The 15,868-nt window shown below is 40.2% G+C and overlaps 1 protein-coding gene across 2 annotated transcripts in view; it reads left to right on the top strand.

The window, feature by feature from the left end:
* Window positions 1-378: 378 nt before the first annotated feature.
* Window positions 379-15,868, top strand: part of LOC124595608 — a 51,650-nt gene continuing 36,160 nt past the window's right edge. For both annotated transcript variants that reach the window (XM_047134423.1, XM_047134424.1), the window contains exon 1: window positions 379-852. In XM_047134423.1, coding sequence (XP_046990379.1) covers window positions 526-852 — 327 coding nt within the window. In that variant the 5' untranslated portion in view covers window positions 379-525. The remainder of the gene's footprint in view (window positions 853-15,868) is intronic.

A 15,868-nucleotide genomic window follows, 5' to 3' on the forward strand; every position in this document is an offset into this window, starting at 1 on the left:
GTGCGTAATATTAGTGTATTATTTGGGTCCATTAATTAACAGTCCACTGATATTTGAAGTACATTTGTGTAAGGTATCAGAAATTTCCACTACAATGGAAACTCTTTTTGTTCTTGTGTTCTAACCGCATGTTGAAATTTTGTTGGCTGACGAGGTGTGTTTACTATTTCAATAAACAGTCAAAAATATCAACCCATTTTTCTGTGAGTTGTTACATTTTTAGGACTACTGACACAGTCATGAAAATCATTGAATTTTGAGCAAGCACTATTAAAGGATTTCGTTCTCGGTAGTTCTATAGTGGTAGTTCTCCTTTAACCAGAGTATAATCTGCTGAAGAAGTCTGGTGTACGAGCAGTTATCTCTGCTTAAATTTGCAGTGTGCCAGTGTCGCAAGATGTCAACACAGTCGTCAAAACATTAATGGCCTTGAAACGTTTGTCAAGTTTGACGTTATTTTATGCGTTTGCCACTCACAGCTGTCAGAGTGTATTTGTTTGAGGTGTATTATATCGTTCGTTGGACATGTCATCAGTACTCGAAAATGCCTATTTGCGGCATAGGCTGAGACAAATGGATCAGCTGTATCCGGAACCTTCAACATTTGGGCACTGTGACTGCACATCATATTCTTACTTTGCTCTCTCTTTAGTCCTGTTTGTGATGGGGGCCGTAATAACCGTGCTTGCTCTCGGAGACGCCGACGGGTACCTATTTTCTAACTTAGGTCACATGTGGCTCGTCGGGCCAATTTTTATTTGCTCTGGACTCATGATTGCAGTGAAAAGTATTTTATATCTCAGAAGAAAAAGTGTCATCCAGATGTTACTGCGGCAGCGAGCGCTGTTAAGGGTATGTTCTATTTCTGTGTGTTGAGGTTTTGCATATTCGCACCAGTAATAAAATAAAGTTTTCAGCCTGTCGACGATTTATGTTCCTTAGTCTGATGTGTTAATATGAACAAATTCTATAGTCCTGGTTCTTTATTTGAGAGAAAAATTTTAGAAATAGTGTTATTGACTTTGAAGAGTTGATTTTTTTGAATTGTGATTAATGAAAGCTTTGGCAATCTCACCGTTAGTTTCTTAGTTCGTACTTAGGAGGGAGGAGGTGAAATACAAGGGATCTAATATGTGCAAGTGTTCAAGATAGGTGACAACACAGTATTAAATGCTATTTTCAACTTTTCGTGAAAGAATTCATATTGATCATCACTACAATTCCACAGCAGTATCTACATACTGAAAATTTTATATTACGGCACAGATCACTGTTTTCATAAAAAAATCTTTTTGCCATAACATATTCATTAGTTTTGTTAGCTCTCAACTGAACTATCGCCATGCAACATAACGTGGACCTCAGGCTATGTTAGACATCCATCTCATCACCACAACTGTCATTTGAAAAAAGTCTAAAACAGAATGACATCTTTAATACACAAATCAATTCCACTAGACCAATGTAGGTCTAGCACACAATATCATCTACAGTACCATCCAGAATACTTAAATGACATGTTGTTAGAGAACACAGTTGCTATTAAATCTAGAGTGCAGAAACAAAAACATTGCAGATGCCAGGTGCATAACATTGCAATCACTCTTAAAATAATATGCCAGTGGCTCACAACATGAGCTATTGGTGTCATGGCTACCATGCAACTCCCCAAGTATAGTCAGAGATCACAGTATGTATGTGTGTATGTATGTATGTACATAAGTTTATGTATGGGTATTGATGGAAGCCTATTTCCCTGATACTTCTTTTATTTGGGAACTCTTCATATCAGTGTTTGTTACCATTATGGGTCCTGGCATTTTGGGTCACAAACACAGCCTTTCTGGGGCCCCTCTGCGAGGATTGGACTTTATCCACAGGAAGAAAGGTAGTTGTGTTGGGTAGTGGTAGTAGTAGTAGTTAAATGTTGACTTGTGATAACTCAGTGTCTTAGACGGGGCATCTGAAATTATGTTGAATACTTCATTTTACCCTTAGTGATATAATGGTTGTTTAGTACCATCCTTGGGTCGACAGAAGCGTCCAATCCCAAGCGTCAGCTTTGACCCAGTATGGTACTTCAAAGGCTTGATTTTAGGCATTGAAGAGACTTCATGTTGCTACCATTTATCTGCTTCCAGATGGCCCTCAGTCTCCTGCAAAAGTGCCTATAAAAGATAGGTTTCCTCCTGTCAGTGGTTTTGGTAATTCAAGAGGTGAAGTCATTTTCCTGCCATATATAGCACTTTTCTCTGTGCTCTCATACACACAAGCAGATTTTGGGACTAGTGTAGCAGGGGATACAACCCGTCGGCTTTGGACAATGACGTCACAAGTCGCCAATCGAGAAGCGATTCTTCGTAGTGTTGTAGCTCCCTTCAGTGGCTGATAAGTGTTTTTTGGCTTAAAAAAAAAATCTCACGAGATAGAATAAACAGATCCACTTTATTAAGCAATCAGTAAAAAAACGAAACTGAAACATAACAGCAAAAGCGAAAATGGTAAACTGCTCTCTGGCGACTTGTGACGTCATTGTCCAAAGCCGACGGGTTATATCCCCTGCTACACTAGACCCCAGATTTTGTAGTGATCAGCACATAGAACATGTCCTTGAGAATTAATACTGAAAAATGGTTCACTTTTAATTGTAACTCTATGTACATCCTCAGTGGGAAATCTGGAACTGTTTGATTCCTTACTACACTGTCTGTCAGACAGCAGCAAACAGTTAATAATCTTTGAGGACTTCAGTATAGATTTTTTAAAGTATTCTGACCAGAAAAATGACCTAGAAACCTTATTTTCACCCTACAATTTGATCTCTTAAATTAACTTCCCAACATTGGTGGTTAAAGGCAATAGAACCCTAATTGACAGTGTTTTCATTGTTGAAACTCAGGGCAAGAAAATAACTGTTTACACTGTAACAAATGCTTTCACTGATCCTGATGCACAGTTAGTTAGCATAAATAAGATAGGGCCTTACAGTATGGATACTCCTCAGTGGAAATCAGTTGGAATAATTAAAGACTCCAGGACAAATGTGTCTGAGCACACTTCACAAGAATGACCTGAGATGACATTTATAATGAACTAAATGCTAACATAAACTTTAATCTGTTCCACGATAAATTCATATTATTATTTGAACAGCTGTCTGCATAAGCTAATCAGAAAAGGAATTGTACAACTATGTAAACAACCATGGATCACTAGGGGGATTGAAGTATCTTGTGAAAGAAAAGAGAAATGTATCTGTTGTTAAGAACAAGTAGAGGGAACAAACATAAAAACAGTAAGAAGGTGTACTGAACTGGGGGGGGGGGGGGGGGGAACATAATGGTTCAGGTCAAGATGAATGGTCCAGAAACAAGAAGTGCAATATAGAGAAGCCAGGAAGAGAAATGGGGCCATGGTGAAATAGTTAGTGTTGGACTGTCAAGCGAGTGAACTGTGTTCAAAGCTTCCAAGTGCCATATATGTGTCTGTGTTGTGGTGTAACGTGTGCTTGCAACAGTGAGGTATATGGGAGGGACCTATGACGACAGTTGATTCTCCATGACTACTCTATTAGCAGCCAAAAGAAAGTGACTTTTGAATAGGAACCACAAGCATTTGATGACAAGGCAACAAGTCATCCAAATCTTCTATAGGAAAACGCATTTGATGTTTCATATATTACATTAGCGACAGTATGTCTCTCATATGATAGGAATCTCTTATTGACGGAACTTATTTGTATGACTCATATGCAAGTGAGATATGCCTCCTTGCCCAATGTAGGTGGCTATGAAGTCTTTCGTGACGTATTTCTTGAATAAAAATCTCTCGGTGTACATGCCACGTCAATTCAGGATAAAACTCCAAGCTTTCGACCACTACCTCCATGGTCGTCGTCAGGGCTAAAACTGACTGTCGTAAACTAGCGAGGCTCCCACTGTTCATATGCAAAGGACAGCTTCTGATTGGTTGGAGTACGCCTTAGCAATGGCGATATGGCACGTAGTGAAGTGGTGCCCTCTGCTTCCATAGATGTAGTTTCTATCCAGCATTGCTTGCAGCGTCATCCCTTGAATCAGGAGGTCAAGTGCGGGAAGTTATCCTCTGCGATTTTTCTTTATCCAGTGCACTCTTCCAGGTGTTGCAAAGTGCATAGACATTGTCTCTGTTAAAGTTATTATCGCTAAGTCTAATTTCAATCGCTTCCCAGATCACACAACTCCCAGTAATTCGATGCGTGGGCTATTACACTGGTTTCTTCAAATAAAATCTTATGCTTGTTAAGCAGGCTATGCTCAGCCATCGCTGATTTTTCCAAATACCTGTATTTCAGGTGGCGCTGGTGCTCGGTGCAACGGTCGGCAACAGTTCTTACCGACTGGCCCATGTTATTCTTGTCGCATTCACAAGGAATACTATAAATTCCCAGCACCCTTAAGCCAGGACTATCTTTCACTGGTCTCAACATTTCCTTAATTTTCCTAGGTGGTCGGAAAACTGGTTTAATTCCTTGCCTCTTTAGGACTCTGCCTATCTTGCTTGTTGTAGCACTCCAAAATGGAAGCCGCGCTATGTGTTGGTCCTCTTCTTGTTTATGGACGGCATCGTGTCTTACTTTCTTGGACAATACTGATTTAATTTCACCGGCAGAGTAACTATTCCTCTTGAAAACAGTCGTCAAATGGTTAATCTCGGGACTGAGGTGGTCCTTGTCGGATCCGGGAAGCTGTCGAAATTAGACTTAGCGATAATAACTTTAACAGAGACAACGTCTATGCACTTAGCAACACCTGGAAGAGTGCACTGGATAAAGAAAAATTGCAGAGGATAACTTCCCGCACTTTACCTCCTGATTCAAGGGATGGCGCTGCAAGCAATGCTGGATAGAAACTACATCTATGGAAGCAGAGGGCACCACTTCACTATGTGCCATATCACCGTTGCTATGACGTACTCCAACCAATCAGAAGCCGGCCTGTGCATATAAAAAGTGGGAGCCTCGCTAGTTTACAACAGGCAGTTTTAGCCCTGACGACGGCCATGGAGGTAGTGGTCGACCAGACCAGAATCCTTTATAGCAGCAAACATCAGCTTAGCATTTTGATGGGTCTCACATACACAAACATTGGGTGTGCCCCTTGCACTTACAGGCACAACCCATTTTGGCCGAAGATTGAAAAAAGATGATAAACCTACTTTGGTATTGGGATACTTTTCCTTGAATTCTACATATAGTTCTGATATGTTGCATAGCAACAGTCTTTTTTGCATCTGTACATGTACATTTCCCATTTTCACTATTACATAGTCTTTTTTTCAAGGCATTATTCGGCTGTAGTCATTATTTTCATAAAACTCTGACACTAGCACCTTTATTTCTAAACTCGATTGCTTACCCTGAGCCAGTTGTGGAAGCACTCCTTGGGTTGCTTTTATTTTCCTAGCTTGCTTTACCATATATGTAGAAACATTGAATTCCTTTGCAGTTTAGTCAATAGACCAGCTGGAAGGTGCAAGGGTAAGAATAGCTACTTTTTTCTGCCATGTGGATACGGCACATTTTTCTTTCAAATCATGCACAATTTTGTCCAAATCAGAGCATTTCTGGCATGATCTCTGTTCCTTTGGAGCAGATAGTTCTTCCTCTTCCACCATTAGCGTGTCAGCTATTTTGTGTTTTAAATCCATTTGAGCTTCTTGTAATTTTCTTCTACCATAGCTGGGCCTGTCTCTTTTCCCAACTTCATGGGAGACAAACCAAGAGCAGTCCCTGAAGTATTTAATTGCTCATCCACTGTGGTGGTAGGTGGCTGATACTCTTCGTCACTGTCATGTAAATTATCAGAATATTCTTAATTTTTTAGCAGTGTAAGACACCTGGAACATAACTTTTGTCCTGGTTTCATGTTAAGTCCCATGCACTGATTCACTTCCAACAGTGATTTTATATCAATTTCTCTGAGGCTACACTTCACTGTCTTCTTATGAATCCGAAATGGATCAAAACAACTTCTTTGTATTAAAGAATACTTATCCAGAAACACTTTCATATGATGATAACAAACACTAAAGTTTCCTGGAACTGTACTTCTTGTGCCCACATGTTGTATCCAGGATCTCCATAGCAACAAATCTTGGTCTGATTCATCCAGATCATACAGTACAAAGCGAATGCCACATTTTGTTCCATATGTTGTTTTATGACATTCAGATACTGCAACTTGTTTGAACAAAAGCACCACTAGTACACTCTTCTGCCTCCATACTGACTTTCCACAACAGTACTGACCAGTCTGAAGTAGAATCTTAAAAACATGAGTAACCTGTAATTGTTGCTTGTTTCCTTTATTGTTCCTGCCTAACAATGACTCATTCTGTCCCTGAAAACTACCATTGTTTAACTTTCTTTTGCCTAATGGTTCCCAACAATTGCTGCAGCTTTATCTGAAACAAGCTGTCTGCATCATCACTATTACTTGCTAAACCATGTTAAAGAAACGTAACCAAATATAATTGTCAACTTTTATTGTACACAAATGCCTTGCAATAACAAGCTGAAATTTTGCCACATATTATATTATGGTCTACTTATACGGTGTTTGAAATTTGGCTTGGATATCACTTGTCACTTTTGTGCTACCATGCTTAGAAAATCCATGTTTTTCAGGTAATTTTTCAAATTTTTGTATTTTTGTGTGTATGTAACTGTTTGTGTGACTGATATGGGCAAGATGAGTTCTGCGTGTGTTTAGGCCACATTAAGCTTACCACAAAAAAAATTATACCCTTTTTGAGTGAATTATATTTGGCATAGAGGGCACCTACAATATGTACCTTTTAACATATTACATTTTTTTAATCACATTTTGGAATTTTTTATTTTCCCTCAGAAATATGTTGTTGGTGTTTGGATTCATAGAATGTCTTCTCTAAGTGGATGTTACTGGGTTGTAAAAATTTCACTGGACTTTGCGGTATAGTTCCAAAGTTATTAAGACCTGAAGTTGGGTCTGAAGATAGAGTGCCAGATGCGGGTTGCTATTTCTGGGTCATGCCACCTTCTTTCACAAGTCATAATTCTGGAACTAATTGGCAGGGGAACTTAAAATTTTGCACATGAGTGTTCCACACTTGGTAGCATTGGTGTGCTAAATTTCAGCCGAATCTGAGACTATCAGCTGGAACATTTTCTCAAATTGGTTGAATTGACATGGAATGACCCAAAAGTTATACTTGGTAAATTAGCCAATACTGTTTTGGAAACCATTGTAACCAGAAATTATGTCCTCGCATGAACACCACCCATACCAGCCTGCTGATGCAACTGGAGAACCCCCTCCCCCCCATCCGTCATTGGTCTTGCTGAAGAGGAGAACAACCCCCCCTGAGACGTCTTCCTCCTGTATTTTAAGTGACTCTCACACAAATAACAGTTAATGGGAGAAAGGGGTAGAAGTACTGCACCATAGAAAGATCCAGGCATTCTGATACCCAGCTATGTGGCCCATCAAATTGTAACAAAAATTAAAATCCATCAAAGAGAAAGAAAAACAATTATATAAATGAAATACACATTTTGTAGTGTCATTTGACCTTGTTCCCTATATTAGAATAGTATGGGTATCACACCAGTCCTGTGGGAAACTACAGAAGAAACAGTGATACAACCGAACTGGCTTTCACTTTTATTGCCCCAACTCCCCTCCCCTCTTTTAGCACTAATACAATGTAATTGTAATAAATATTCCTGCTATATAGCTGAACTCACTGGTGTTCCTCTTCTTCACCTTGTGTGTTATACTGCAACAATCATGGTTATTGGAAGAGCACCTCTTATAATCAAAAGCTACCAATTACCACTACTGTGGGACCAAATGTATCGTCGGCCTTGCACGTTCATAACTTCTGTTTATTCTGTAGTTCTATGACACAACACTCAGCAGATCGTCATCTGCAACTGCCCATGTGTCAGACATGGTATGTGTGTAAAATCATGGTTACTGTTTTTGTCCTACAAAATCCTATGCTATGCCCTTAAGCAGAATGTATCCCACCCACACACATCCAGAATTATATCTGGATAACCTACTGCTGGTAATTCTGTACAACTTTTGCTTTGTAAGACTGTAGTTTGAAAACAGACTGACATGGTTACTACACATAAAGCAGCTCAAGACAACTTGTATATCAATATCAGATTCCATTAGCTTTCTTGGAAAGATATCTTGGAGAGCAGATTAACAGTTTCAAGTAAAAGATTACAAGTCGCTTATTTTAACTCAATCAGCCGATGGATGTGTCCCATATGGGTCAATAGCAGCTTCCATTTTAGGCCTGCTGGGCTCCATGCAGCACAATGGAGTCCACCTTGCAACTGGAGCTTTCTGCACAAGCCATGTTGATAGTCTTCTTTCAGAAGCAGGCATTCCACCAATGAACATATGCCATCAAGAACACTGGACTAATTATGAGGTTAATCCCAAAACTAAGGTGTGCAAAGTACTGGGGCCACAGGAAAACTGTTTGTGTGGCAGTTGGCCACACTGTTTTTTCCTTGTTTCTCCACTCTCTGCAGAAACCACTGCAGATCCACTGGAGCTTTCAGTCTTGGCTTGGCAGCCAAATGTAATGGAAATCTTGTTGCTTGTGCTTTGAGATCAGTGGATCAGTCCTGATGAGTTCTGAAACCTCTGCAATGTTGTTCCTGAGGTTTCTCGAAGCACCATTCACTGGACCTTCAACTGAAGTGTCAAAATTTCAGATGGATCCAAATAAAGCTGACAGTAGATTACAAATGGCAACACCTTGAAACTTCTGGCAGTTTCTTCAATGCTAAGCAGATGAAAAGATTCAGTAGTCACGGTTGATGAAACCTGAGATTTGCACATGGGACCAAACAACAGTCATGTGAGTGGTGCCATTCTGATTCACTCGTGCCGCAAAAATCCAAAAGAACACAGTCTGCCAGTAAAGTCATGGCAGCTGAACTTATGGATCGAAAGGTTATATTGTTGGTTGACTTTGTTTCCTGGGGCAACAATAAATGCCAACAGGTATCGTCAGGTGTTAAAAAAAAAGTCCATATGGACAATTGAGAACCGAAGAAGAGGAGTACTGACCAAGGGCATAAACCTTCTCTTCAGCAATGCTCGTCCCCACATCACCAATCAAACTGTGAACCTTCTGCAACAATTTCGATGGGGCACCATCAACGATCCACAATATAGTCTGGACTTAGCACACAATGACTACCACTTGTTTCCTTGTTTCCCAAGTTGAAAGAGCTCTTGGCTGGAAGGCACTTCAGTGATGACGACAATTGAAAAATGAGGTCCAGTGCTTCTTCAATAGCATGGTGTCGGGATGCTACGATAAGGGCATACAAAAACTGTTACAGCATTTACAAAAGTGCATCAATCGAAATGGCGATTTTGTGGAAAAATAGAAAAATGTTCAAACTTCAAAACTATATGAAATTTATTGTAAATAAATGTTTCTATATATTTTTTAAATAGAGACCTTATTTTTGGGATCACCCCATATGTGCTTGAGACTGGTTGTAGGCTAGTTATCTTACATACTTTTCCAGAATCCTGACATCTGCCAGCTTATGAATCATTTGAAAACACTGAAAACAGTTCTGATTGGACTAGAAAAAAATGCATTAATAGTTCTATTTCTGCATGACCACACGCCTGCCTACCTCACAGTCACAACTTCTCCTATTCTGTGTTCTCCAGCCCACTGTACGAATGTGCCTCAGAAATGTCGCCAAGGATCACACAGACGCTATTATTCACTGTAGGTTATATTTGCTCCTCTGTGGACATACAGTGTTGAGTCCAATACATACTGATGACTACAAGTACAATGAGCAATTGGCTGTACCTTTTATTGAATGAAATTTGTACGAACAATGCTCAAGGTTAAATCTAACTTTGGCTCAGAAGGGGGTAAATTATGCTGCCACAAAAGTCTTTGGTCACTTACCTAATAGCATCAAAAGCCTGACAGATAGCCATATAGCATTTAAAAGGAAATTAAAAGAATTTCTTAATGGCAACTCCTTCTAATCATTAGATGAATTTTTGGATATAGTAAGTGGGTAATTTCCCAACCCTCACAAAAAAAAATATTTAGTGTCATGTAATATTTTGTGTAATGTAACATCTTGTATAGACACCTTTTATCAACCTGACACGTTCCACATCATTACGAAGTTTTGTATTCATGATCTATGGAACAAGTACTAATCTAATCTAATCTCTTGCAACCCTTTATGTGCAGTATCTACATTGTAGATGTAGTAGCAATATGGATAACTCCCACACATTTAAAACCTCAACCGACCAACAATATGCTGTTGTGTAATTATTCCCTCAGTAGTTGTAAGATGATTGATAATTACTCTCCAATTCATCCAATTAGTCTTACCCATTCATGAACTTTTATATGACCTCCACAATAGACATGCCACCATGGTTTTTGTCTGGATATTGAGCCTCATAAGTGTCATGGAAAATACGGAAGCCTCAACAGGGACCTGCTACCACCACTGTTTATGGAAGCTTAAGAGTGGATGCTTCTCAGACACCGTATCTTACAAAAATGTGAAGACTAGTGGATGACCAGCATGTGACCAATCTTCATACTATCTTCCTATACTTGAAATCAATCTGTATCACCCATTCTATGTTGAATGACTTTTTCATTTTTTAATATGACGCACACTAGTGCATGTACAAGGGGTGAGGGCACATTTTACATCACAATTTGTGTCCCAGGGGAGCCTGGGTGCCCTACCCTGCATGCTTCTTGATGCTCTACCTTTATGTGGAGAGGTCCCTCGTATTCCTTTACCATAACTCTTAGTTCATTGTATTTTAGAAGTAATATCATGTGGCACAGTCATTGAACTGCCTCTATCCTATATTACGTGTAAGAATTTACTGCTTGATCGCTGATTATAAGGATTTGTTAGTTGTAAGGCTATTGAGCCCATATTACCTTCCTTTATCATCCTCATTGATCTATCAAGCTGTGCAATCTTTGCAACATGTTGGGCAGTTTCCCCCAGAGAAAATAATAATGTCATCTAAATAGCCAGACAATTCCCCGAGCTTAGAGTCCTCATGACTCACTATCTAGCAGACAATGGAATCACTCTGGGGCATTTTTTAATCCAAAGGCCATGTTGCAACATTGATCCTTGGTAGTAAAATACTTGCATCATCCAATGTTGTTCAGGCTGTCTGTAATATTTGGTAATGGAGATACATCAAATACTATACATTAATTCAGCTACCTATAGTCACATCAGAAATTATATACTTGTCCCCATATACTCATTTCTTAAGTATGAGCACTGTTGGTGCTTCCCTCAGACTCACTCGTTCCTCTATAATTCTGTCTTAGAACTACTGGTTTACCAGTACCTCCACTATGGGTTTAAAGAAATATGGAATGTGATAAGGTTTTCTGTACATCAGTTGCAAGTTCCTGGTGGGAACCCAGTGCTGGGTAACAAATGTTGCTGGAAGTGTTACATCAAGACTGAATAATTTGGCATCCACTTCAAGAAGCACAGCCATTTTTTCCATCTATCTTTTGGCAAAATGCCACTTTTCCTCATAGTGCAATTTTGTCAACATCTTTCCTTGGCTGTGGCCCATGTAAACTTTTGTCATTTTCCAAGTCTTCTTCAGCTAATTCTTCAGGCTTGCAGTCAGTGTTCTCCAAGTTAATTTAGCCTCAACTTATCTGAGATTATCCAGCCTGACAAGAATTATGCAATGCCCATCATGCCTGTGAACGTACGATGGAGTACTGCATACCAAGAGGTACACCATGTTCACTTCATCACTATCTGCCAGTGGCTTCTTAGTGGACAATACATCCATTGACAACATGGCCCGGACATCTAGTGATATTTTCTTTTTTGTTCATTTTGGAAATCTATCATGGAAGTTGAGCTTAAGGGAGTATTACCACGTCTTATCAGTTCCATTAAGGGCTTTATCATCATCTCATGTTAATTTGGCATCATCGGTGGTGGTTGTGACTGTAATTGTAAGCTCCATGAAGAACGAAACCCCACTGAGCTCTACAGTATTCCACTTCAAGTCAACAGACACGCTTACACTACTTCAACTAGTCTGCTGAAAGTATAGTAAGATGGACATACAGGGTGTTGCAAAAAGGTACGGCCAAACTTTCAGGAAACATTCCTCACACACACATAAAGAAAAGATGTTATGTGGACATGTGTCTGGAAACGCTTAATTTTTATGTTAGAGCTCATTTTAGTTTCGTCAGTATGTACTGTACTTCCTCGATTCACCACCAGTTGGCCCAATTGAAGGAAGGTAATGTTGACTTTGGTGCTTGTGTTGACATGCGACTCATTGCTCTACAGTACATAGCATCAACAGGTTAGTGTTCATCACGAACGTGGTTTTGCAGTCAGTGCAATGTTTACAAATGCGGAGTTGGCAGATGCCCATTTGATGTATGGATTAGCACGGGGCAATAGCCGTGGCGCGGTATGTTTGTATCGAGACAGATTTCCAGAACGAAGGTGTCCCAACAGGAAGACATTCGAAGCAATTGATCGGCATCTTAGGGAGCACGGAACATTCCAGCCTATGACTCGCGACTGGGGAACACCTAGAACGACGAGGACACCTGCAATGGACGAGACAATTCTTCGTGCAGTTGACGATAACCCTAATGTCAGTGTCAGAGAAGTTGCTGCTGTACAAGGTAACGTTGACCACGTCACTGTATGGAGAGTGCTACGGGAGAACCAGTTGTTTCCGTACCATGTACAGCGTGTGCAGGCACTATCAGCAGCTGATTGGCCTCCACAGGTACACTTCTGCGAATGGTTCATCCAACAATGTGTCAATCCTTATTTCAGTGCAAATGTTCTCTTTACGGATGAGGCTTCACTCCAACGTGATCAAATTGTAAATTTTCACAATCAATATGTGTGGGCTGACGAGAATCCGCACGCAACACAGATTTTCTGTGAATGTTTGGACAGGCATTGTTGGTGTTGTCTTGATTGGGCCCCATGTTCTTCCACCTACACTCAATGGAGCACGTTATCATGATTTCATACGGGATACTCTACCTGTGCTGCTAGAACATGTGCCTTTACAAGTACGACACAACATGTGGTTCATGCACGATGGAGCTCCTGCACATTTCAGTCGAAGTGTTCACACGCTTCTCAACAACAGATTCGGTGACCGATGGATTGGTAGAGGCGGACCAATTCCATGGCCTCCACGTTCTCCTGACCTCAACCCTCTTGACTTTCATTTATGGGGGCATTTGAAAGCTCTTGTCTACGCAACCCCAGTACCAAATGTAGAGACTCTTCGTGCTCGTATTGTGGACGGCTGTGATACAATACGCCATTCTACAGGGCTGCATCAGGGATTCCATGTGACGGAGGGTGGATGCATGTGTCCTCGCTAACGGAGGACATTTTGAACATTTCTTGTAACAAAGTGTTTGAAATCACGCTGGTACGTTCTGTTGCTGTGTGTTTCCATTACATGATTAATGTGATTTGAAGAGAAGTAATAAAATGGGCTCTAACATGGAAAGTAAGCGTTTATGGACACATGTCCACATAACATATTTTCTTTCTTTGTGTGTGAGGAATGTTTCCTGAAAGTTTGGCCGTACCTTTTTGTAACACCCTATATATTGTCTGACACGAAGAACATGCAGTGTTTTTCTGATGTAAGGGACTAGGTGGAATTTGTCATCATCAGGAGATTTTTGCAATAACACAGCTCCCAGGCCTTCTTTCCTTTAATCTCTGTGTAGTGCAGTTATGTACTTTTGGTTGTAAATTTTTAAATTTCTACAGCCAGCTTTATCAGATGTAAGCAGTATGAGGTAAACATTCTAAAGTATCCCAGGAGTCCTAGGAAACTCCATATTGCTGCAATAGTTTTTGATTCAGAAGAGTTTATAACATATCACATTTGTCCACACTGTGTAACAAGTCCAAGAAAATCAACAGTTTTCATCAAGAACTGGAATTTTGCAAAATTAATTCCTAATTTGTGTTGTGCTGCAGTTTTCAGTGTTGTTGAAGTGCCTCGTCCTAATTCTTTGCTTGTATATATAGAATGTCCCAGGAGGAATAGTCAGTATTCAGGGACATGATAGGAATGATCATTCGATGCAATAAAGTGTAGTAAACATGAGCCTTAAACTGCACACCTAAAGAGCTTTGAGGACGTCTTCATCTTTGATACTGTGAAAAAAAGTCTCTTCTTCTGCAAGCTCTTTGTTTTTTATTTATTTTTTATTGTACATGTCTAGTTCTGTAGGACCAAATTGATGAGCAAATCTCCAAGGTCATGGAACATGTCATTACATGAAATTACAACATAAAAGTAATAATGGATAAAATAAAATGTTTATGAAACCAAAAAAAGACAAGCCATAAGTTTATGTCTGTCTCGTGGGCCCCTACCACCACAGCACAGCGCGTCCCCAGGTTGCGGATAGGGGATACGGCCTTCAGATATGAGGGGTAGCTGCGAATACAAAAAATAAGCAGTCGCGGACAGCCGGTGGGGAGCAGGCGATGGCATGATGAACCATCCCTGTTGCTTCTTCTCTTACTATCAAATCTATTCATCAAGAATCAGCAACATTAATGGGAATGGGTCCCTTTGAAGTAAAATATTCCGAAGGTAAATTAGGTTCCCATTCGGATCTCCGGGCGGAACCTACTTTGAAGAGATTCAGGCCGAAAGGAACTTTCAGGTTGGGAGCATATAATGTTAAAAGTTTGAACAGGCCAGGGATGTTCCAGACATCATTAGACGAATTAGACAGATACGATGTAGACATTATTGCTATTCAAGAAACTCGATGGCAGGGGGAGGGTAGCATAAAGAGGGGTAACTATACATTTTTCTATGGAGGTGCGGAAGCTCACAGTTTCGAAACAGGTTTCGCAGTACAGAGAAAAGTGCTTCACGCAATCAGAAATATAAGGTTCATTAGTGACCGACTATCAGTTATAGTGTTGTCCGGCAGGTGGAATAGACTGTTGTTGTTGTGGTCTTCAGTCCTGAGACTGGTTTGATGCAGCTCTCCATGCTACTCTATCCTGTGCAATCTTCTTCATCTCCCAGTACCTACTGCAATCTACGTCCTTCTGAATCTGCTTAGTGTATTCATCTCTTGGTCTCCCTCTACGATTTTTACCCTCCACGCTGCCCTCCAATGCTAAATTGGTGATCCGTTGATGCCTCAGAACATGTCCTATCAACCGATCCCATCTTCTGGTCAAGTTGTGCCACAAACTTCACTTCTCCCCAATCCTATTCAATACTTCATCATTAGTTATGTGATCTACCCATCTAATCTTCAGCATTCTTCTGTAGCACATAGACTAGTAGTAATTAATGTACACACACCAACTGAGGACACTGAAGAGATTGTTAAAGACGGCTTTTATGAAGAACTATATCGACTATGAGACGAGTTCTCCTCGTATGATACAAAATTAATCATAGGTGATTTTAATGCGAAGATAGGGAAGGAGGAAGCATTCCGGCCTACAATTGGGAAAGAAAGTTTGCATAACATTTCGAATGATAATGGCACAAGGGTGGTTAATTTTGCTGTTTCAAAAGACATGATTGTTGAGAGCACATATTTCAAAAGGAAGGACATTCATAAAGCAACTTGGGTCTCTCCGGATGGACACACCCGAAACCAAATTGATGATGTTCTTGTAGATTGAAGATGGCACACTAGTATAGAAAATGTTAGGACTTTCAGGGGAGCAGACTGCGATTCTGATCATTTTCTTGTAGTTGCCAAAGTT

This window comes from Schistocerca americana, chromosome 2, assembly GCF_021461395.2.
Source record: "Schistocerca americana isolate TAMUIC-IGC-003095 chromosome 2, iqSchAmer2.1, whole genome shotgun sequence".
In the NCBI taxonomy this organism is placed as follows: domain Eukaryota; kingdom Metazoa; phylum Arthropoda; class Insecta; order Orthoptera; family Acrididae; genus Schistocerca; species Schistocerca americana.